The sequence below is a fragment of the Zeugodacus cucurbitae genome, chromosome 4, assembly GCF_028554725.1.
Source record: "Zeugodacus cucurbitae isolate PBARC_wt_2022May chromosome 4, idZeuCucr1.2, whole genome shotgun sequence".
Taxonomy (NCBI): Eukaryota; Metazoa; Arthropoda; class Insecta; order Diptera; family Tephritidae; genus Zeugodacus; species Zeugodacus cucurbitae.
In genome coordinates this window covers 71,767,431-71,791,052 of record NC_071669.1, presented here as the reverse complement: position 1 = coordinate 71,791,052, position 23,622 = coordinate 71,767,431, and the positions used below count along the sequence as shown (strand labels likewise).

At 37.1% G+C, this 23,622-nt stretch overlaps 1 protein-coding gene across 6 annotated transcripts in view; it reads left to right on the top strand.

The window, feature by feature from the left end:
- LOC105212229 (phosphatidylinositol 4-kinase beta) overlaps window positions 1-23,622 on the top strand; it is a 115,150-nt gene that overhangs the window by 86,720 nt on the left and 4,808 nt on the right. Inside the window, exons 1-11 of one of the 6 annotated variants that reach the window (XM_029041982.2) lie at window positions 15,363-15,582; window positions 17,269-17,380; window positions 18,409-18,796; window positions 18,891-19,079; window positions 19,531-21,395; window positions 21,485-22,268; window positions 22,347-22,465; window positions 22,530-22,667; window positions 22,747-23,021; window positions 23,091-23,179; window positions 23,456-23,620. In XM_029041982.2, coding sequence (XP_028897815.1) covers window positions 17,273-17,380; window positions 18,409-18,796; window positions 18,891-19,079; window positions 19,531-21,395; window positions 21,485-22,268; window positions 22,347-22,465; window positions 22,530-22,667; window positions 22,747-23,021; window positions 23,091-23,179; window positions 23,456-23,620 — 4,120 coding nt within the window. In that variant the 5' untranslated portion in view covers window positions 15,363-15,582; window positions 17,269-17,272. Of the gene's footprint in view, window positions 1-15,362; window positions 15,759-15,784; window positions 15,945-16,025; window positions 16,373-17,268; window positions 17,381-18,408; window positions 18,797-18,890; window positions 19,080-19,530; window positions 21,396-21,484; window positions 22,269-22,346; window positions 22,466-22,529; window positions 22,668-22,746; window positions 23,022-23,090; window positions 23,180-23,455; window positions 23,621-23,622 lie in introns of those variants that run through there. The other 5 variants (XM_054229548.1, XM_029041976.2, XM_054229547.1 and 2 more) reach the window with 5 other exon arrangements.

Here is a 23,622-nt window from a genome sequence, read left to right as displayed (position 1 = left end):
TTTTGAAAAAAAATTATATTCATTCGTCTAAATTAATGTAGTCGCCTTAAAAATAAAATAAATTTTATTTGGAAAATTGTCGTTATTTTTTGAACACACCTATATACCACTGATGAAATTCAATACTTGTTTATATTAAAAAAAGTACCATAAATTTAAAAATCTCGCCAGGAAACCAAAACTTGTATCAATTGGTCGAGTTCAACGTCATTTTTGGCCGTAAGTTCCACTATTTTACATTTCGTCGGTCTTGTGAACCCCCTTGGCCGGCGTATGTGTCTATATTCGCACTTTCATTACATATGCTCGACATGTTACCATTTTAAGCGTAAAACCAACTACAACAATAATAAAAACAGCCACACAAATTCATAAGAACAACTCAAAACACCACACGGACAAGCAACAGAAAGAATACTAGTAACGAGCATATTGAATAACCAAACGAGCAAATGTGGAAATTCCAAACATTCCCGGACCGGTAGAGTTCAACCATATTGCACTACATCGCAACTTCGATATCAACACATGGAGGCAAAGGCGGTTCGCCGAAGCTTTGATTTTTATTGCGAACCAAAACACGGCGTGTCAACAACTCGATTGCCTGCAATTCACACTGCTGCAACGACGACAGTCCAACAGCGCGAGCCAAGTTGACCGGCAAAAAGGAGACACAATCACACACAAACGAATGTTCGCATGTTTCAAGTTGGCATGCAAAAACTATAAACTGATCAAACGTTTGGCAGTGCCGTTGTGTGTGTGTGTGTGTGTGTGTGCGACTTGGTGTTGATATTCAGCGCAATAAATGCTTGCAGAACTTTATTGGCCTTTTGCATTTCATTCCTGCAATTCTAACCAGCTCGAAGCTCGCGCTGCGTACGTTTTGTGGCAATGTGCCTTATTTATTTTTGCATTTTGTTTGCCTCGTTGCAAGCTCATTGAAATGCAGCAAGCAAACTGTTTCGGTTTGGCACCGAACCGAAAAGGGGGCGACCTGGAGGCAACCAGAAATCGAACGCACTCCGTCTCCCAGTTTTGCATAGCGCCTCGTCTCTCTTCCTTGCTCGTGTATGCAATCGACGCAGCGGAGCCATGCATACTTACATATGTAGATAGACTGGTGTCTATGGGTGGAAATTATGTATGAAATCGCGTGAGTGGCATGTGTGTGCGTGTGATGGTGTATGAAGTGTTGATTTGCTTTGATACTTTTTGACACATGTCTCCGTCGCTTAGGTGCGTCGCTGCATTCACTTTGTTTTTGTAATTTATATTTTTGTTGTTGTTGTCCCCCTTTATTTCGTGCTTTGAATTGCAAGTTTTTTAAACGCAAATACTTCGAACACGCTTTTGATGGCGCAGTGCTGCAGCACTGAAATGCGAAATTATGCATTCTGTTGTAAATGCCCGCCATAAAGTGGCGTAGAAATTTCCTCATGCGGCTTTTACGTCGCAATAAATTGGTCCGTTTACATTTGCGGCATTTTTTGCGGTTTGTTTGCATTATTTAAGCTGAACGGGGTAATATCTGACTGAAAGTGCGAAATATGCGCAGTTTCCAGGAATTTATGGTAGCTGTGGGCCAACTTTGTACCCCAGTGAGGTTAGCAGCCGACTACCAGACGGTGTGCTGTAAATTTGAGACGCGTATAGAGATTTTTTTCCAAAGAGACGGTCTCCTTTTAATAATTTATATTAAATATTCAGAAATTTTTATGAAGTATATCGGATTAAAAGGTATGATTCTTTAATTACATAAAGATTTTTTATCTGAATCATTACCTTTAGTCCTCCATTAATTTCACCCGAAAGAGTCAAACGGTTCATCATTATCATTTCTCTTTCGCTTTAAAACCGCTTAATCTCTCTCCCTGCTACACCTTCAACCTGTGCCAATTAAGTCTCAATGCGGCCGCTTAGTATCTATTAAATTGCTGCTAAAGCCAAGCGTTGAAGGTCATGCAAGAGCATCTAAAGAAAGCTGATAAGTATGAAAATTGAAAAAGAGAAAATGCAAAATAAAAGCTGTATAATGTGCATGAAGGAGAATTATAAAAGCTCACAGATAAGCCACAGACACGACGAAGCCAGCAGCTATACGAGTATAATAGCGGCTGCCAAGACGTGTGCAACGGATCTCATTACCAGGCAGCAGCTTTAGCACGAAGGGGGTTGCAAGCCAGCGAGGTTTAATAAACGTGGTTAACAACAGCGAAGGCAGGAGACATATGCATAGAAGTGTGTGTGTGTGTGTGAATAAAAGTTGCACTCATTCAGTTTCAGTTTTGTTGCAATATTGGTGCTGCTGCTGCTGCAGGTGCTCGATCATACGTTCGCCACCTCCTCTGAAATGGCAATTCACTATGACACGTCGCTAGCGGTTGCTACTGTTGTTGTTGCAGCGATAAACGTGCTTAGATAAATTATAAGCAATGAGTGTGCCCATTTTTTGCGAACATATTTTAGTTTACATAGTTACACATATACTTACATATACTAGTATATACCATCCTTGCAGGAAACAGTGCACCGATCAGACAATAATTGTGCTACTGAGACTTCAAGGTAGTGCTTGGTAGTGCGAGGGAAACGGAGTCATTAGTGATTTGTGAGCGTTATGAGTGAGTGTGCGGCTGTTTCACAGTGAGTCGCAGGTTCCAATCCCAACTAATCTATATTTCTGAAAAAGTAATTCCATTCCTACAGGCTTATGCTCAATGATTTTCAACTTTATCATGCAAACAATTTTATACCAATTTTGCTGCCATCATTTGCGCTAGCCTCAATATGGAGATGGAAAATCTGGAAATATCTTAAATGCAACACAAATGTGCCAACACAAATATGGTAGCTCAAATATACATGTGTGTGTGTGTGTGTCTATGTAAATCCATTCGTTGGCGCGCAGTCTACGAGCCGCTGGCAGCAGCTCTCAAGACCGACCGTTGGCTGTTTTTTTGGCTCACAAGCTTACTCGCTTTTCAGCCTATTTTCTGTATTTTTATTGCAAACACACACAAATATATGTATATGTATGGATTTTTACTCATACACTATTTAACTGAAAGCCATGCGGTTTTTTTCATAAGTATACGAGTACATACATCTTTAAGTGGATCCAAAAGCCAAATGAAGTGTAATACAGTTTGCATATATCAGTTGATGTATAATATCACTTTAACAGCCAGCTCTCTGCGTTAACTGCGCATATGGAAGAAATTGCATAGATTTTTCGTGCAAAAATGTTTAAAGTGTTTTTTCCGCTGCACTTTCGCAAGCCTAACGGTTAAAGCTCGTAAAAAAGAGACTTTTTACCAACGCATACTTTTTTCTTGCTTTCCTTCAGCCCCTTTTTATTCAGTTTGCCTTCCCTTGTTTGTATGCCGTTTGCATTTGCTCTACTTTTACTTCTGTGCATTCTATTCAGCAGCATCCATGAACTCATTTTTTCGGTTTTAAAAGGAAAAATAACAACAGCCAGCTCTCTTTGCTATAACCTATATGTATGTATATATGTATGTGAATAGGGTTTTTGTGAGGCGCGAGTGTGTGCTTAAAATGCATTTGAAGCCTCGCATTTTTATCAGTGTCTGTTTTTGTTCGAATGCAAAAAAGTGTTTTTCTCCAGTTTTTACTTATAAAAATTCGCAATGATTTCTGATTTGCATGTGGTGCATATTATTTGACTATATTTTCACGAAAAAATGCGCACATATCCATATTAAAATATTTTAAAAGTATTCTGTGACTTAATAAAAAACATACATATCTACACATAAAAATCTGTGAAACTCTAATTAAATTATATTTGAAGTAAATCTCACATCTTGAGCTGCTCAATTAATGTTATTAATGATGCAATATTTGTATGTATATACATATAAACCATCTAAGTTGAAAGTATAAGGTATAAATATTTCGAAATCAACAATTAAATTAGTCAACATTCCACACTCGTTTACTCCATGCCACAGCATTTAGCGGTCGATTCTTTAAGAAGTTGGTGATGTTGTTATTGCATTGCAGTTCATTGGTCCAATAGCTCCATCGCTGGCCTCGCTGTTGCCAAATAGTGCACTAAGCCAAGTGAACGCAGCGGTTGGTTTGGCAGCTGCAGCTGCATGCCACCAGTCACTTCTAATTGATTTGTTCCAGATTTTGTACTTCACAATGCTTTTGTTGTTGCTGCTGTTGTTATTTATTACTGCTTGATTTTGAATTTTATTTGACATTAATCACGAAAACCGCATGCCTCAAGTGCACTGTAGCGCCAAATATCAAAACCAAATAGCCGTTAGCTATCTAAAGATCTAAGGTACAACGGTGCACTTTGAAATGCAACCCACATTGCAATTTGAAAATAAAATCCAATTTGTTTTGGCATTTATTGCAACAAATTGCTGTAAATTGATTGTTGCCACTTCTGAAGTATGAAAAATGGCAAAATTGAAAAAAAAAAACATCTGATGTGATCTGGTTTCAAAATCAAATTTTTGGCGATTGAAAAGCATAGCCTTCAAATGCAGCAAACGATTTTTGGTTCTTGTTGGTATTTAGAGAATTTTTTGCGCCATTTTTTTTTTAATTTTATTTTTATTTTTTTAATTTCCATTTTTTTTTGTAAATTCCCTTTTGTATAATAATATTACAGCTGAAGTCATTTATTCTATAATCAACCTACCTGAACTAGCAGAAAATAGACGAATATCTGTTGCCGCTAGACAGAGCACATACTTTGATGCAACAGACAGCTTAAATTGCCACTTTTAATAAATTAGTAGCACAGAAAACATCATTAATTTTTACGAGCTGAGCAATAAAAGCGTAATTGTATACAATATGTGAATGTGCTGCATAACTGTATATGTTATATATAACGCATTCCAGACAATTCATACGCTTGTGGCAGCCACACGCCATATGTGCCACCGTGCTTTTGAAAATAACACAGTAGATGCGCAAAAATTTATGTCAGTTGATCGCTTGTGAGGCGCGCAAGATAAAATAAAATCAGATTTGTAACACCGCACAACATAAGTGTGACACAAAAAATGAGCTTGACTTCAACTTAAAGAAGACGCGCTGAACCGCTTATATGCAGCATATAGTTAAATGTTAAATCGACTGTGTGGCAATAGAATATATTTGTGACACAAAAAACTCGCTATAAACTTTCAAGCACAGCGATACACCGTTACTCCCGCCTCCTTGCACCGCAGCCTACGCCAGTTACTTTGTAGCCACCTGTAAACGGCAGTTAACTTCCGCACCATTGCCGCTGAATGTTGATGGTTGATGGAGTGACAAGAGCAATGTGCAAACAAAAACAAAAAAAAAAAAAACAAAAAACCCACTAAACTACGTAAGTTTGTTTGTAAATATGTGCACGGCCACTTAAATGAAATCACTTTTATTTTCAACGTAACCTATTTCGCATCTTCAGCGTGCGCGCGTAGCCAACAAAAGCCGCGTTGCATACCACACAATCCTCCACACAAGGAGATGTGTGTGTGTGTGTGTGTGTGTAGAACAGCAGCTATGTCATTATTTACTACTCACATGTCGCACATTATCCTGGCAGGAGTCACGAGTACTACCTAGGCATGTGCTTGTAAAGTACTACGTGCCACATCATTGTTGCAACATTACGCACACTTGACATGTTTTGATGTCACTCATACGCACCGCCCGACCAGCAGCTGCGCACTCTATGTGCTGTTGCCTCTACAGCCTGTTTGCTTGTTAAACATTTGCTGTGTTTGTTGTTGTTGTAGTTTGTGCAGTATAGTAGTGTAGTGTGTGTACTGTTCTCCTTGTAGCTTGCGTGACAGCAACTTTAAGTTTACTGTTAGTCGTAGTGTATGGCTTCAGAAAGCAAATGCAATTTTACTTTGCTAAATCTGCTCTTGCAGCTGAATTTTGTTGAGCTCTTGTGGGCGCTTTTCATTTTAATATATTATACATATATGAGAAGTCTTCAGAAGATTTTCTCCAAAGTCAGAGCTCAACTTTTAGAAGATTTCGCAATTTATTCCTTGTGGTCAGAGAATTCTGTTTCTTGTTCTGTCCTACACCCTTTAATCGGCTATATATCATGACTTGGATTATTTATAAGCTAAGACATTTAGATTAAAGTTCAATTTTATCACTACAGAGCTTATAACGGTATCTGTTCAGTACTACACGGGTTATATCAAAGCAGGGTTCTGATTATATACATAGATTTATTCTTGAGTGAATATCACAAGCTTTCCATTTTTAGGAGGAGCGCTTAATAGGACTAACGAGATCCTCCTCAATCCTCAGTTATATGTGAAAGGTACATTCTTGGAAACAACCATACATCTTTAAGAATTTGCTAAACAATTTTTACAACAACAACAACACACGCCATGTTACCCCTCTTGCGAATGTAATTTTCCCTCTTCTTCTTCTTCTTAACTGGCGTAGACACCGCTTACGCGGTTATAGCCGAGTCCAATTGGTTATACCAAGCGAAGCCAGGTCCCTCTCCACCTGGTCCTTCCATCGGAGTGGAGGTCTCATACAGCTCATCGTTCCATGGTCTGCGGTATTCGCCGTTGCCAATGTTTAAGTGACCATAAATCTTCCGCAAAACCTTTCTCCCGAAAACTCCTTGTGCCGTCTCATCGGATGTTGACATCGTCCACGCTTCTGCATCGTAAAGTAGGACGGGAATGATAAGAGACTTGTAGAGTTTGGTTTTTGTTCGTCGAGAGAGGACTTTACTTTTCAATTGCCTCCTTTTTTTCCATCTGCTACACCATTTAATCATAAACTCTTGTTTGATTAAAATTTTCCTTTAAATAACTTTATGCGCCATTTTGTTTTCATTGCAAGCAACGAGTACTCGCATAGAGTTGTACTACACCATCATTTACTCGTCATACATTCTCCATTCTATTTTACGGTACCACCATTTCCGCTTTAGTAGTACTTTTCTTTTACAATCGGCTGCCGCCATTCACCATTCACCACTTGTTTGCACTTCTTACTATTACTACTACTGCCACTACCGCTACTACTACATACTACAACAACGACAACTACATACTACAACAAATCGGTCTTACAATGGCAAAAAGGTAGAAAAAAAGTAGCAAAAATCAATGTGTCTTGGAGCTAGCGAACAAAAAGGTAGTACAACAGGCATAACAGAGCTGCTACATCAGCTAACGGTTGTATGCTCAGCCGTCTAGGCATATATTGCTTATATATAAGAGAATGTAGTAGCTTCCTACTATTATGTTTGCACGTAGTATTTCTTACATATGCAACATAGTACTACAGCATTTGTAGTAAATGAAAGGCTTAACATGTAGCATAGACGCTGGAGATACTACAGTGGAGCTGCTGCTACATATCACTCGGTGCTGCGAGTTCTGAAGTGTAAAAATTTGCCAAGGATGTGCGGTAGTTCACAGCGCATATTAAAACTTTGTTGGACCGAGAAGGCACATACATACAATTTTTAATTGAGAATGTCTGCCACAAAGTTGGTAAATGACACTCTACATAGTTAAGTTAATTAAACAGCATTTTTGATAAAAAAAAAAAACATTTTTTTGTTTTTAAATATAATTTATTTCGATTTGAACATAACCTCAAGATTTGTAGTTGGCTATAGTTTGTCACATACTTATGCTACGTATGTAGCGCAAGCAATTGCTTCCCATTCTTCAATTGCCTGAAAAGCAACTAATTATTAACGCCAAGAAAGCTTAATTAACACCGCAATGGCTTTCATTATTTCGAATTACCCACTTAGAGCGCAGCTAGTTGTGCATGTAATTAGTTGAATCCACTCGACGAACCTCTTTTCAGCGCACAACTCACAGCGTTCTCAAAGCGAGTCTCAGCTTTTAGCTGGCATTTAATGATCCACATGTGTGATGTTGGGATTGCGGCGTTGAACGCCCTGCCATGTAATAAAGGCTGCCTCAACGGTGTTTTCAAGCGCTACCTTAGCTTGCTTGCTTTAGAGTTTAGCAGCTGCTTCTATTCTATTCCTATGCGCTGTCGTTTTTATTAAAATTCTATAATACTTTTCGCCCACATAATATTCATGCTCAACTCTTTGTATTTGTGTGTGTGTGAGTGTGTGTGCATATGTATGGGTGTATTTGTATAGGAGTGTATATGTGGGTGCCAAGGATTTTCTTTTCGCAGCTCGATTGGTGTCATTCAACTCATCGATTTACCGTTATTACATTGATGCCTTTTATATAATACTTGCCAAGCACACACTCTTTACGCATACATAACACTTAAAGACTCGTATATACCATATGTATATATGTACATATGTATAAACTTCATTCAGTTGCACATTTATTCAGCATCATTGGCATAATAACTTTGTGAATGGAAAAATATTTGCATTCCTGACATTTCAAGCAAGCCACTCACCAGCGCCAGATTGTAGAGTTTTTTTATTTATTCTTCGTAAACTTTATTTTTACTTTGGCGTGGAAGTTGTAGAAAATATCCTTTGATAAATAGTTTCTGAGCGTTTCTCTTTTGAAAAGTCAACGCTCATGAATTCCTCGCTTTGCAAGCCACTATTTAAATGTTTTATTTTCTACAGCTATTTGCGTACCACTTTTTCATATTTCTTTTTGACTTTGTTGTAGTAAAAGAATTTCTTCTACAAAGAGTTTGAACTAAAGTTTGTTGCTAATCTAAAAGTTCTACAGTGAATTATGAATATAAATGGATCGCGTATTAAAGAGAAAAACACTCAAAAACCCTGACAAGATTGAAATGTATGCAGAAAATCACTTGAACTGTTCTGAGAATCTTATTTGGATACTTTCAATAACTCCAAATAGAGAGTAGATGTTTCCTGTATAGCACCTGGTGGATCAGCAAGATTTAAGAACAAAGTTTGTTTTATTTCACCATTTCCAATACATTTTTCTGTTGACTGCCAGTCAATCATGTGCAGCTACCCCACAGTTTAACCCTAAACTGACTAAGTTACGAAATCTTATTTTTTACTACCTATAAATTGCGATACATTATACTCTGGAAACTCCAACATTTATTTAAACATTGCTTCAGCAACTTCACCATTTCAAATACAGTAGGCATTTTCATTATTTTCAAGCATTAAAACATTAAATCTCAACATGCGTGAGCGGATCCGCTGTTTACACCAATCAACTCCAACAACCGCAGCAGCATCGCGCTCATTAATAACGAAAATAATAATAATAATAAAAAATAATCATTGACATTACGATTTCACTGTTTATAAATTTTATTGTCATCATTAACCGACGTCAATGGCTTCGAATGTGTTGCTGTGGGTAAAAAGCCACATCAAGTGTTGGTCGGTAGCAGCTGTCACGTTTTCGCGTTGCCAATTGTCACCGTGCATTTAATTGTCACAATAAAACAACAACAGAAAATCATTGCTGATGGCGAGTGAAGTGGGCAGATCTTTTTATGTGCAATATGGAGGCAGTCTCCTCTTTCTTCTAGCACACAGACTACTGCTTTCCTCTAATACTCGTCTCTCAATTGACGACAATCATTGCTGGGCACAGCTGTTGTCAGCTGCGCTGACCTCAGCAAATATATTTAAAGATAGAATTATTACTGGATGTTTTTTTGTAATTAACTCAACTCAACTCAACTCGAGTGTTGTGGCTTCGAGGGATTAGCAAAGCTTATTTTTGGAAATTCAAATTCACATTTTTGTTTTTTGTTTTTCTAACTCACAGCTTAAAATATTTTGCCAGTCTGTTACTCCACAATTAGTTTTTTTTTATTACTCCTACATAACACTTTTCACTAATTAATTTCATAATGTTGCTTAGTAAACCATATAACTAGAGATTGCAGAGTATAAAATATTTGTATGTTGCGGAGAATTTTAATTAAAAATTACGTTTATTATCTCTGATGGCTTTGAACTCATAAAATGAATTAACGCAGAAAAGGCTAACCTTTTAGTAATCTATTAAAAAATACTACAAATTAGATTTTAAAAATGTAACTGTACTTTAGTTTTGCTAAACTAAAATGGCAACCATATAAATCTATGGAAATATGTATATATATAGGGCGCCATGACTCAAAACCGCAAATTTATTAGTTTACACAATGCCAGATAAAACTAATGAGCAGCTAAATGCAAATTGTAAATAATTGCAAATTTTTATATGTGATTCAAATATATGGCGAATTATATTATATATTAATATAGTTTTCATGTTACATAAAGCTTTGCAAGGCTTAGCTTTCCAACTTTACAACTGGTTCAGTTTTCATATCGCATTTTAAATTTAAATTAACAAAAAAATATGAGTCTTTCATCCACGGGAAGTTTCATCCGACTTTAACATATTATAATTTCCATAAAATGTACAGATAAATATCTATTAGGTCAACGACTTTGCTTCCGCCGTTTTTTTTTTTGTAAATTTAAGGCTTTTTTTTTGTATAAAAACGGTTACAAAAATGTTATTCAAAATATTGGCCGTCGCTAGCTACTACTTTTGACCATCTTTCTGGCAGTATGCGTATTCCGTGCAAATACCGCTCGAAAAGTGACATTTTTTCAGTTGAGAATAAAATATTTTGTTGGGTTAATGTTGACACAAATTTCCAAGATCAATATAAAACGATTTAATCGATTTAAACGACCAGTGCTTGACACTAGAGACATCTATTGGAAAACGGCGGAAGCAAAGTAGACCTAATACAACAACTAAGATAGCTCTCTATAGTGTATTGTAACTACTTTATTTGCCTCGTAAAATACTTATTCCCAATAAATTGTTTTAAATTACTTACGAAGTAGAATCAATATAAAATTAAAATGAAAAACGTGTTTTAAAATGTCTTGTGAACGTACAAGTATGTATATCCCGTGAGCGCTACTCTTTCCATGCGCTGCGAACTTTGCTTCCCTATGGGCGACTGCGGCTTTGGAATGCTTTGTGTGAAAATCTGTTTAAATTAATAACAAAAATATATGCATATAAGCCGCTTTGACGTAAATAACAATTAATATTTATATATTTTTTGCAATTGCGCTGAAAAATCATGCAAATTGTGTTGAATTAATTTCAACGCTATTTTAATGAAAATCACTTTGATGCAAAAAAATCCCTTTGAGTGTGAAAAAAAGCATACATACCAGTAGCGTGCATAGCGTATTTTTAATAATTGGATGCAACATTTTTAAAGTTGACAAAAGCAAAAACTGCATTTTTTTCAACATTTTATTTATTATTTAAAAATATTAAGTTTTATTTTATTTCTATTTTTATATTACGAAATATCGAAATTTATTTACCACCATTTTCGATTATCACCTTGAACGCCCACAATAATAATTCATATAATATATATTTTATATGTTTGTATATGCATATGTACATGCTGCTTTATGGACAGGTAGTTTCAGCACAATCAATAATTGAATTACTGCGGCCATTAGCTTTGCCCAACCAATGGACTCCATTGCAAAAGGCGGCTCCACACCTGAATTGTAGTACTCATATGCCCATTTCGGCCCTGTGCTGTCTGCATGAAACAGTTATTTTCGCATCTATAAATAGTAACAGTAAATAACATTCACTATCTATTTTTGTGCATCTGTTATGTTATTTTGTTATTTAATTTTTTTCCGATTTTTTGCCATAAATATAATAATTATAAGCACACTCGCCAATTAAGTCTATTTGTATTGTGTGGTATCTAACCGCTGGCATTTAGTTAGTACCGCTATTGTATATGGGGGCACCCAGGTGTCGGTCTCACGCTGTACATTCATGTGCAATCAATTGTGTCTGTGTGTGTGAGTTTGATTTTATTAAACATTTTGTTTTGTAGCTATCGACTAGTACTAACAGAGCCATTTGCTCAGAACTCGAAACTTGTTTATACAAATACAGACATACAATTCGAATATTCTTTTTGAAGTTTCTTATTATTAACCCTTTTTTATTAAAAAATCATTTTTTTTTTTTAATTATAAACTCTTTTTTATAAAGCCAGCTTTGCTTGGAACCACTTCTTTGTATAAAACTGGTTTTATGAAGTAGCTCAAGATTGGTTAGGCATTCCCAATAAGTTTATTTATAGCCATGATATATAATAGCCAGCTAATAGCATGCTTATGATAGCGCTATAAATTAATTATGCATAATTGCCCAAAGCTCAATGTGAGCAATAAATTCTTTGCGTGCTTATCACTCTTTCTTTCGTTGTTAGCATTTGTTAATAGCACTTTTAGTTTTGTTCTTCGTTTTTCAAATACCAGCAGTTATCATTTCACGTACGTTTATTTGACGACCTTTTACAATGCCAATGATTTTCAAAACGTTTCGATCATATAGCTGGTTTCTGATATACATATGTATGTATATTAAATAAGTGCAAAGGCCCCTCTCTCTTCTCTTAATAAACTGATTAAATTTTGGAGTGGTTTGTTGATGCGTTTATATATTTGGTGGTTCTTTATTATAAATGTTTTTTTATTTAATTATTATATAATTTAAAAAAAAATATTTATAAATTTTTTTATATTTAAAAAATATTAGTATATATTTTTCTTTTAACTTTCTATCTTTAATTTACCAATATTATTTTTATTTTTTTTTATTTTTGTTTATCCATTTCATCAATTATTGGTTTATATTTTATTTACTTTCATTTTTATTCGTGTTATTTCTTGTTTCGTTCTAATTTATGTAGACTTTGCCGTTTTTGCGCTAAGTGGTTTCATATTTTCTTAATTTTCACATTTTGTTTCTTCTTTTTGTTACTGCTTCGCATCATCGTTTGTGGTGGAGAATGACTTCGTTTTGTTTTTTGCGCTTTGTTGCTGCACAGTTGTTTCAGGTTTTCTTCTCATATTGCTGGCTTGTAGGCATCAGCACTACATTTCAACTTACTTGATTTGTTATTGTATCACATTGTTGGCGTGCTATCAAACCGGTTTACCTTGCAAAGCCACCTTCGTTCTTCTGCGGTTGCAATTGTGCCAACGCCGAACGCTTTTGCCCAACTTCTTCTTCAGCAGCTTCTGGTATTTGTTGCCAATAATGAGTGCAAGTGTACTAACAAATAATTATTCTCTTGGAATTTTTGTTCTTGTGTACTAATTTTTTCTATTTTAGTTATTTTAAAATGATTCTACAAGTCAAAAATATAGCATCCATCAAAATCTGAACTGAACCGCTTAGGCATACCATTGCATATATAATACAAAATAATAACGGCATTAAATTATAAATATTACCATTATTTACCCAGTAAATATCTTCCGACTTATCCCTTTAGTAATCGTCTCATATTCTCGTTGTGCAACCAATTCCTTAAGACTTCAGTGACTGTCGCCCTTTCTATGTTGTTACAAGTGTAAAAGGGCAATTAGTTGGGTTTACAAGCGTGTACATCTGTTTGCATGCAGATTCACCACATTTATATGCAGTTGTGTGTGTGTGTGTGTTTGAAAGTTTTTAATTAAAAGTTGCGTATACGCCGTGTTGTCAGGTTTACTACCACTACAAATACGTATTTACACATCCTGCACTCTGTACGCAAGTAGTGGAAAATTTGTTGCAAATTGAGTGCAAAGCACCGCCAGGTGGGGAAATAACCTGAAGGCAATGACATGTTATTTTCCTCTATGCTTTCACTGCAACTTCAACTTGCAGTATTTAATTACTTTTGGCGGTACGAATGTAGGTAAAACGGAAATGCCACCAAAACTTAGTAAGCATGCTAGCTGTTTTCGTTTCAAGCAGCACTGTGTTGTTGTTGTTTCTTTCTTTTGCGCTGTAACTAACGTACTGATAACTGATATTTACATTAGTTTTGAGGTATTTTCCACTTTTTAAGAATATTTTGCACTCAACCAACTAGTACACACTAATAATTATGTCTACGATTATGAGGTTACCAATACTACAAGTACACTTATATAAAGTTTTTTGTTTTGTTTTTATACTCCAACGCTAGTGTACGCATTACTACTAATGCTTTTTTATCTATTTTTTATTTTCATTCAATTGCCACGAGCGCCAAAGTTTTTGTTTTGTTTTATTTGCTTGCACCCGAGCGATGGTGAGTTTCCGTCGAATTGTCGAATACCTACCTATATATTGGCGTAAAAGTAGCAAAGACCTCGGTATGTAAGTGGAGAACTTCGTTGCAAATCAAGGGAGCATTTTGTAGGCTCTCAATTTAGTACACATTTGTTGGTGCGAGCATCTTCTGAGGTTCGTGTTCTAAAAGACACATTTGTGCGTGTGCATGTATGTGAGCCACACTCGGCATTTTTTAATTGAAAAAGCAAGCATTTTTTATGATAACAAATTCTATAAAGATAGAGCAAGACATTTAAATTGCACATTTGCATACCCAAGTCTTTATATACGAGTATTATAGGTTCAAGGAGATACAAAAAAATCAAAAAATGGAACGAAATTAAACGTAGTAAATTGTATATTTTTAAGTTTATTATTATTTATTTAAGCAAATGCTTTTAAATGAAAAAAATATATATATTTTTGTATGAATTTATTTCAATTATTTAGTTAATATTAATTTGACAACATTTTTTTATTATTTATTCTTCGATGCTCATTTCGAATTGTCTGGCAACTTTTTCTTATACGATATTTGCATAGTTTATTTTACAATATGGAAAGTCGTGAGAACTGCTAATTGATTGTGAAATGTATTTACTTTGAATTTTGTTATTAAAATTAATAGAGAAAAGTACATATATTTCCGTAAAACAAATCCGAAAAGTTACAAATAAAATTAAGCGCACAATATTTTCTGTATTTTTTTTAAATTATTCGAGAGTTTATTCGCATTGTATTCATATTAAAATGTTTCTCTACAAAAAAATGTCTATAAAATTCAAAACAGAGACATTTACTTTTGCAGCATAGTGTTTATAAAGGTTTCTTCATTTTCCGTTTTGTTGTTGACTTTCGTAGTCGCTGACGTATAAACACAACGAATTTGTGCCGATTGTTGATTTACCACAACAAATACACAGTCGCAATACACTCACAGCTACCAGTGCACAAACGCTTGTATTGCTTGCTTATTTGGATATTTTACTTTTAACTTATTAATATTATTTATCTTTGCGCTTATTAATATCGCTTCCATTATTATGATTTCGTTACAATAACTTCAACTATTATATTTGCACCTTCATACTCGTATCATTCGCAACTCCGCTCCCTCAGTCACCTAACCACCCAACAATTGTGTTTTAGTACACTCGTACGCTCTCAAGCGCCTCGAAACACATTTTTACACTCTCATTTGCGTGCTCTCGCACACACCCGCTGCGGCGCTCGCCTCGTGCACTCGTTACTGGCATGGCAGTGTCCCTGCTTACTCAATCATATGCTTTTTGCCGCCGCCAATTACTCTGGCGCCGTATTTAGTTAGTCAGCAAGCGTGAAACCTCCAAGTTTGTGTTTTGGGGCAAACGGTCAATAGAAACACGAGCAAGAATAGCATTGTTTAGAAGAAAAAATCGCATTGAACAAATCGAGCGAAAGTGCTTTTCAAGTGAGACATCTATAATAAAACGTTCGCGATTCTTTGTAATTAAATAATAAAAACAACAAAAAAACATAGTTTAAGGTTATTAAATATGCATGTGGGGCAGTGAAAAGCTGAGCAGTTGGACTGTGCGGGTGTGTGTGTGTTACTTAATCAGCTGATTATTCGCTACTCGCGCACTGGTTAGTAGACAAAATTCTGCAAAACAAGTAGCTTTCTTATAATTTTTGTCAGCAACCAGTTTCATTCGTTGCTAAAACTTAGTATTTAAACAATTTTATTATTTTTCGTCTGTGTGTTTAGTGACATTCGCATGAAAATACACAAAACACATCAAATTGGCTATTGACGAGTGAATACGTGCATATGTACGTGAGTACGGCAAACGGGGGAACTTTTTCGCCATATCAACCGTCTGCCATATTGCACAGTCACAACATAAAATAATTGTGAGAGTGCAAAATAAAGAAGCAAAATTGTGTGGAATTACTAGAAAAGCCAACAGCCAGAAACGTGGCGTTTCGAATAAATACAAATAAGTTGAATTATCAATATGTTCCGCTGATTAATGCCAATAATAAAACAAAGAGCAAGTGTTTATACACAATCCCACATATGTACAGATGTTGAGATGTATATATGTGACAGTGTTTGAAGCTCTAGCAGCAATTAAATAATACAATTTGTGCTGCGCGGCGGTGTGTTGGGCTTTGAAAGCCGTTCAACCAGTTTGAAATACTTTATAAAACACAAGCATTGTGGAAATACGTACATACATTCAAGCGGATATATGAACGTAATGCAATTAGAGCAGTAAATATGCTACACTTTAGTCTACAGTGTTATTGATTTTTAAATGTGCAAAATGTTTTTGGCTGCCTTTTGGACTGGAATACTGACATATGTACATACGTATTATATAGCATATCCATATGTTTTACAGCATTTGTATTGTATTCTAATTGTGATTTAAATATTTCGCTTAATCTCAATGTGCGGCAGTTAGTTACTTTTTACGGAAATTTATTACTGTGATTTTGCAAACGTACATACGTTTGTGTGAAATACGATGATAAGTTAAAATGCGATAAGTGCATAAGTACACATTCATAAATATTAATTGTGATTAGAAACGTTGAGTAGTTTTCTCCATTATATGCAAATTTCCGACTATGGAATACATTTAACACCCATACGTAGACCATTTTAAATGTACATACATATATATTCGAGAAATTCAAAATAAAAAAGTGTTTAGCAACAACAAGTCTAGTAGTGTGATTTGTGATTGATTTGCTAAATTTCTTAGAATTTTTAAATAGCTTTCCATTTTATTTGTACCTAGAAATTAGATTATCTTGCGAAACTATAAAGTTGAGGTCAAATCCATGTTAATATGAGTATTTCTGTATGAAGGTCGCGCTTTTTAGTGCCACGATTTCGTCTTCTTGTCACGGCACAAATATTGCACTTGATTTCAGACTGAATGGAGCTTGATTTTAAAGTTACAATGTCTATCTATCACAAAGCTGATAATATATTGTTAAATTAGCCTTTCAAATTAGCCTTTGGAAGGTTTCATATTTTTTCCATATGCTCATAATCAATATGTTATTTAGTAAAGTTTAGTATTGCTATTCTAACAATACATTATTTGTACTATAATTGAAAATCTCTTTTTTTCACTTACAGGTCCATGGGCATTTTACTGCCACCCGTCTCGCAGGTGACCAACACACGCATCAATTTAACACAACATCATCGCAATCGTAGCCTGGACAGCGCCTTGCAGCGCATACCGGAGGTGAGTACACACAAAAGTTGTTAAACAAAATTAAAAACAAAGAAAAAGCTCAACTTGAAATGTCCAAAACGATTACATCGACGGTTGAATGAACAGGAACCTGCAGCACAGGAAACATTCGAAACCCTGCGTAGGCGCTAGTGACACGCAAGCAGTAATTCTATGGCTATCTCAAATTGCAATGGCAAAATAAAAAAACCTAAAGATAAAAAATACAAATGGAAGGAAATGTAATCTGTGAGACAACTCCTACGTGCTTAGGAAGAGAGTAGAAGGAATTATTTCTTCCTTTATTTAAGCCTAGGCAAGAAACGTGTTTGCATTATTGTCATTTACCAAATTCAATCGAAAATAGTTGGTATAATAATTGTAGGAAGAAAATTTTGAGAATTGAATTAGAACTGAAAGTTTGAAGAATAGCGTACATTTTATTTTGCAATATCATAATGGTTGTTCTAGATGAAAATTGAGTATCTCTTAGCCGTTCTGGAATCATATTTTTGCTAAATTTTACATTTTGTTTGCTGCAATAAACTTGTATGGTTTCGTGGTGCGCTTATTCTTCTCATTCTCTGTTTATATACAGGTTCGCGCAGTGATATATCAATATACATACATATGTATGTGTGTATGTATGTATGCATGTAGCTACACATTTTATTGTTTTATATCGCAATGCATTCAATCTTTATTATTGTTTATGGCAAACATTTCTTTTGTTTATTCAATAAATTATAAAAGTGATTAGAAATCAAATATACACACATACATACATACATACACATGCAATTATTTATACTCCAATATTATATTTAGATAAATGTTAATAGAATTCTAATTCTTAAGTCTTCCTGCGTCATGTACTAATCTCCGCCCCGACAAAACTTCATATCCACATTTACTAATATATTTATAGTATTCTATTCAAGTTTATTATTAGTCATTTAATGTGTCACCAGAAATTGTTTGCCATTAATTTTATCGTACAATCGAACTCATTACGAAATTCCCTTTCTATCATTCGACAGGTTGAAGTCTCATCGCCCAATTCGGAGAGCGAGAACACATTCTGCACACCCTCTATTCTGGGCACTACTATGTGCTCGAAAATCGTCACGACTGCAGCCAATGTTACAGCCGCCCTCACGACCACGACAACACCAGCGCTGACGTCATCATTAACACCATCACCACCAGCCTCGTCTTTGGCTACGCCTGCTGGGGTGTCCACGATAACAGGTGGTTTAATGGACTCAGTGTCTGCTGCCCCAATTGCAGCTATGACCACAGAGCCCACAGCCAACAACAGCAACAAAATAGATATAAACATTAACAATATCGGCAGTGGCAGCAGCAGCAACAGCAGCATCGGCTTGGGCAACAGTAGTATCGGTGGTGGCGGTGCCATTGCGATTGGTATGTTCTTAGTTAGCTTTTATACTTTGTCTAATTCTCATTAGTGTGCTTATTTTCTAATTATTTCGTTGTTATTTATTTATTTATCCTGTAGTCGAGTCCTGCCCAACGTTGCGCATTCGTCCTAAATCGAGCGAGGCAACGACACGTTGTGGAGTGTTGCCGCTTGCAGGTGTGGCATCGTGCAGTAATCACAGCAACAACACCAGCAGCAACAATAGCAACGGCAGTAGCAGCAGCAAGAAACGCGAAGACCTCACCAGTCTCGGATCCGATGATTCAGGTGCGTAGCGACCCATAGATGACGTGTGTTCATAAATAACTGTAATAAAATGGCAATTTCCGTGTTCATAAAACGACTTTTAGTGTCTGTAATATGTACAGATAAATTATTTTTCATTAAAGCCAACTTTTTGCCGGTTTTAGTAATCAATTAATTATCATCAACAAAATGATTCACGAAATTTCCTCAACAGTTCAAAGATCCGATTAAGACATTAATCTTCTTTTTGTAATTCTTTAATTAAGTCTAAAATTAATCACAAATGGTGCCAGATTGGGTTTTTTTGTTATACTAATCTATTGTAAGGGCATCCAAACTCCACTTTCAAAATTAATTTTTTTTATATACTCCGATCACACATATTTCTTTACGCACACACTTACAATTCTACAAAGTTTCTGTCAAACAAAAGTTTATAAACAAATTTTCAATTTTCTCACACGAAAAATAGGCATAATTTGCGGTTCCGACTCGGATCAAATTTCTCTCAATCGCATACGTCACTCACACGAATCGCTGGACTCGGGTGAAATGGACGCCGAGGAAGAATGCATTGATATGCTGGAAACGACTTCGATGGATGAGGAATATGGCATGCTACAGTCGGACTTGATATTTTATCCATCCGGTGAAACAGACTGTCGAACGTTACGTCCATCACGCAAACAAAAGCAAATGCAACAACAGCAGAATCATGGAAAACACCTGCAGAGCGCCACTACCGATGCGGATGTTATGGGCGCCGCCGAAGAGGACAGTGACGCAGACAATGACGTCAAGGCAGCAGCACAACTGTCAGAACGTATGCGCTATCGCGAATTGAATATGTCACAGGCAGCATTGAATTTGGAGCGTGCGAGTAGTGATACACCAACGGCTCTGAATGTCGATTTGGCCACACCCACAGCTGATACAGTGGATGCGGCAACACCAGTAATATCCCAGTCAAACCCACTATTGACTTCGACGAGCTCCACGAATGTCGCTGCAACACCACAAACCGCACAGCCGGCGAAGACACAAAAGGTCGCCGATGTGGCAGGAGCTGGTGCTGCTGTTGAACCGCAGAAGAAGAGTTTCTTTGGTGCAACGAAGAATGCGTTCTTCCGCACCGCTCAAAGCATACGAGATAATCACGACAAAAAGAATGCGGCAAAGAATAAGAGCGATGAGAACACTGGCAGCACTGGTGCCAGCGCAGCGCCGGACCAAGTAAAATCTCCGACGGATATATCGAAGAAGAAAGAGTTCTTTAGTTTAATCACATCGAATTCGATCAAGAAGGCTGCTGCCGCGGCCGCTGCAGCTGCGGCCGCTGCTACTTCTGCGCAACCATCCGCTTCCAATACGCCAGCCGCCACTCCGTCAGCAGATTCAACGCCAGTGGAACCGAAATTTCCCAAATTTCCATCTTTAGTGTCTTCCGCTATAGAAAGTGTGGAGAAGAGAGCCAGTGCTGCTACAGAAGGTACGGAGAGAACACTTAATCTCCCGCTACCCGGTCTCGGCGCTTCCTCTTTGTCAACCTCAAATGCAAAATCTGCTTCCATCTCTTCGCTAAATAAATTAAAAGTTCCAGGTGTAGTGAAATGCTTCATCAAGGAGCGTCCGACCAACAACGAGCAATTGCAAAAGACTGAAAAAGGTCCAAGTGGACTGCTGAGATTCTTCGAATCTCCCGTCTTTAACATACACTTTGCTATACACTATCTATTCTACTCGAAAGAACCCGGTGTGCTCAGTTTTATTGGTAATAAGATATTCAGTTTCCCAGACCAAGAGGTAGACCTCTATATGCCACAGTTAATTGTCATGTACATACAAATGGATGAGCTGGCCGAAGTGCTCGATCCTTACTTGACAATCCGCTGTCGCAAATCGGTGGACTTCTCATTGAAATGCCTCTGGCTGCTTGAGTCCTACAACTATCAATTCGACTCGCTAGGCAATGGATCACGCAAATCACAATTAGCCCTAATGAAGGAAATCTATTCGAAGAAAGAACGTAAAGTATTGAGCAAATCGGACGCCAAGGAGCTGCCGCCGGCAGTAGGCGGAGCTGTGGCTGCCGCAGCCGTATCACCATTAACAAAAAAGACACACCATCGTTCGCAATCTGACGCCACGCTATTGTTAAGTGATTCACGCCGCCACCCATCATCCATCGCACTAAGCATATCAAATCGCCACTACCAACAGCCGCCATACACAACGCAAACTCTGCCACTGATACCGCCCAAGTTGTGTTTAGGCGACTTGACCTCTGGGCGAGCTTTCGACAATGGTTGCACCTGCTTCGACAGCGTACGCGGCCAGGTGAGTGTTATCTAATTAATTCAAGTTTGGCAATAATTGTCCATCTCGTGGTTATTATTAAATAAAAAATATTATTTTCTCCATCTTAGGTTAATGGCCTGCTTGGGCAGAAAACCGTGTGCTCATGCAGCGCACCAAAAACAGCCCCCGAGAAGGAGTTTATGAAGGCTCTGATAAATGTTGGCAAAAATATCACATCGCTACCGTCCAAGGCGGAGAAAACCTCAGCGCTACGCATGTTTTTGAACCTGATCAATAAGAATCTGCCGGCCCGCGTTTGGCTTCCGGTATTTTCCGACATTCCACACCATGTGGTGCGCATAACAGAGGAAAAGACTGCGGTGCTCAACTCTAAGGACAAGACGCCGTACATCATTTATGTCGAAGTAGTCGAGGTGCCCGATATTTATTCATCGCCACTCATACCGAAGATGATGCCGTCACTGCGGCACACGAAGAGTGAGGAGCACTTGGAAGGCGCTTGTAGTCATCCCCACCAAATGCATCAGCACAATCACAACCACAATCATGTGAGTTGTAGTCGCACATCGAGTTGTAGTTCTCATGGTGGCCCTGCTATGAGCGGCTCAAACTCTGGCTCAAGTTGTCGTCGTAAAAAGGAAAAACTGCTCTCTGAGTCATCGTCCGTGGCATCGGAAGCACAAGCCTCAACAGCTGCTGGCGGCGATGGTGCGCATGTATGTAATACGCAGCCAATAGGTCTATCTCTCGGTGGCTTGCATTTAACGGAAGACGACGTGTGGTCGCAGGAGGATGACGAGATAACGGCGCAATATATGCATATGCGGAAATTAAGTGAACGCGACGCCGTCTCCCAAATGTCGCTCGACTCCTGTGACTCAAGGGATCAAGGTATGTTTGAGGCACTCTTGGCTTTCCGAATGTCGCTGGAAAGAAAAATATCTTACGCTAATGTTGTGCAATTTTCAGGCATACCTGTTCTTTTCAATATTGGCGATGTGCGCACTCGCCACTGCAATAACTTAACCTGCGAAAACACAAAATCATTCAACAATGATCCCGAAGATCCCTCAGCGGCAGCTTTGAAGGTATGTATTTTGTAAAGGCGAATCTAGTGTTCACTTTCTAATGCAACAAATGTATTATTCGCAGGAGCCCTGGCATGAAAAGGAGCAACAGATCCGCGAGTCATCGCCTTATGGCCATCTGTCAAATTGGCGTCTGCTCTCGGTAATTGTCAAATGTGGCGACGATTTGCGGCAGGAGCTCATGGCCACACAACTTTTGCAGGTTTGTAAAACACTTCAACCTAATCTTTCGTAAAAACAATGTAACTAAGTGTAATATTATAATCTGCTCTGTTCTTTAGATGTTCAAAATCATTTGGCAAGAGGAAAATGTCGATCTCTGGGTGCGACCGTACAAAATTGTTTGCTTATCCAGTGACAGCGGTCTGATTGAGCCAATCCTGAATACGGTATCATTGCATCAAATCAAAAAGAATTCCAATAAATCTTTACGCGATTATTTCATCGACGAGTATGGTTCCGCAGATGGCGAACTATTTCGTGTGGCGCAAAAGAATTTCGTACAAAGTTGTGCTGCATACTGTTTGATATCGTATCTATTGCAAGTGAAGGATCGGTATGTGCTAAATAAATGCAATTTTAGCAACGTTAAACTTATTTAATTTCGCTTTTCTGTACGCTTTAGGCACAATGGCAACATTTTACTGCATTCAGACGGTCATATCATACACATAGACTTTGGATTCATACTGAGCATATCGCCAAAGAATTTGGGTAAGTTGATTATAAGCAAATAAATTGAAAACTAAGGCAATTACGTGTGAGTTGAAAAAATCAAGTGTAGTCGTGGAACATATCAGAACCCATTCACACTAACAAATTTTCGAAGTAAACGAATAGACTCATTAGACCTCTACAATATACTATTGCTCTTTGACAAAAAATTTTCATTAAATACAGGTCTTCTACATAAAATATATAATAAACATTTAAGGATTAAGGATTTGGGATAATTTTAATTTATTTTATTTTTATTTTTACCACTTTTAGGTTTCGAACAATCACCATTCAAACTGACACCCGAATTCGTTGATGTTATGGGCGGTACGAGTTCAGATCTCTGGAAGGAGTTCAATCATCTATTGCTTGTTGGCATGATGACAGCGCGCAAGCACATGGATCGAATCATCAATTTTGTGGAAATAATGCGTAGCAGT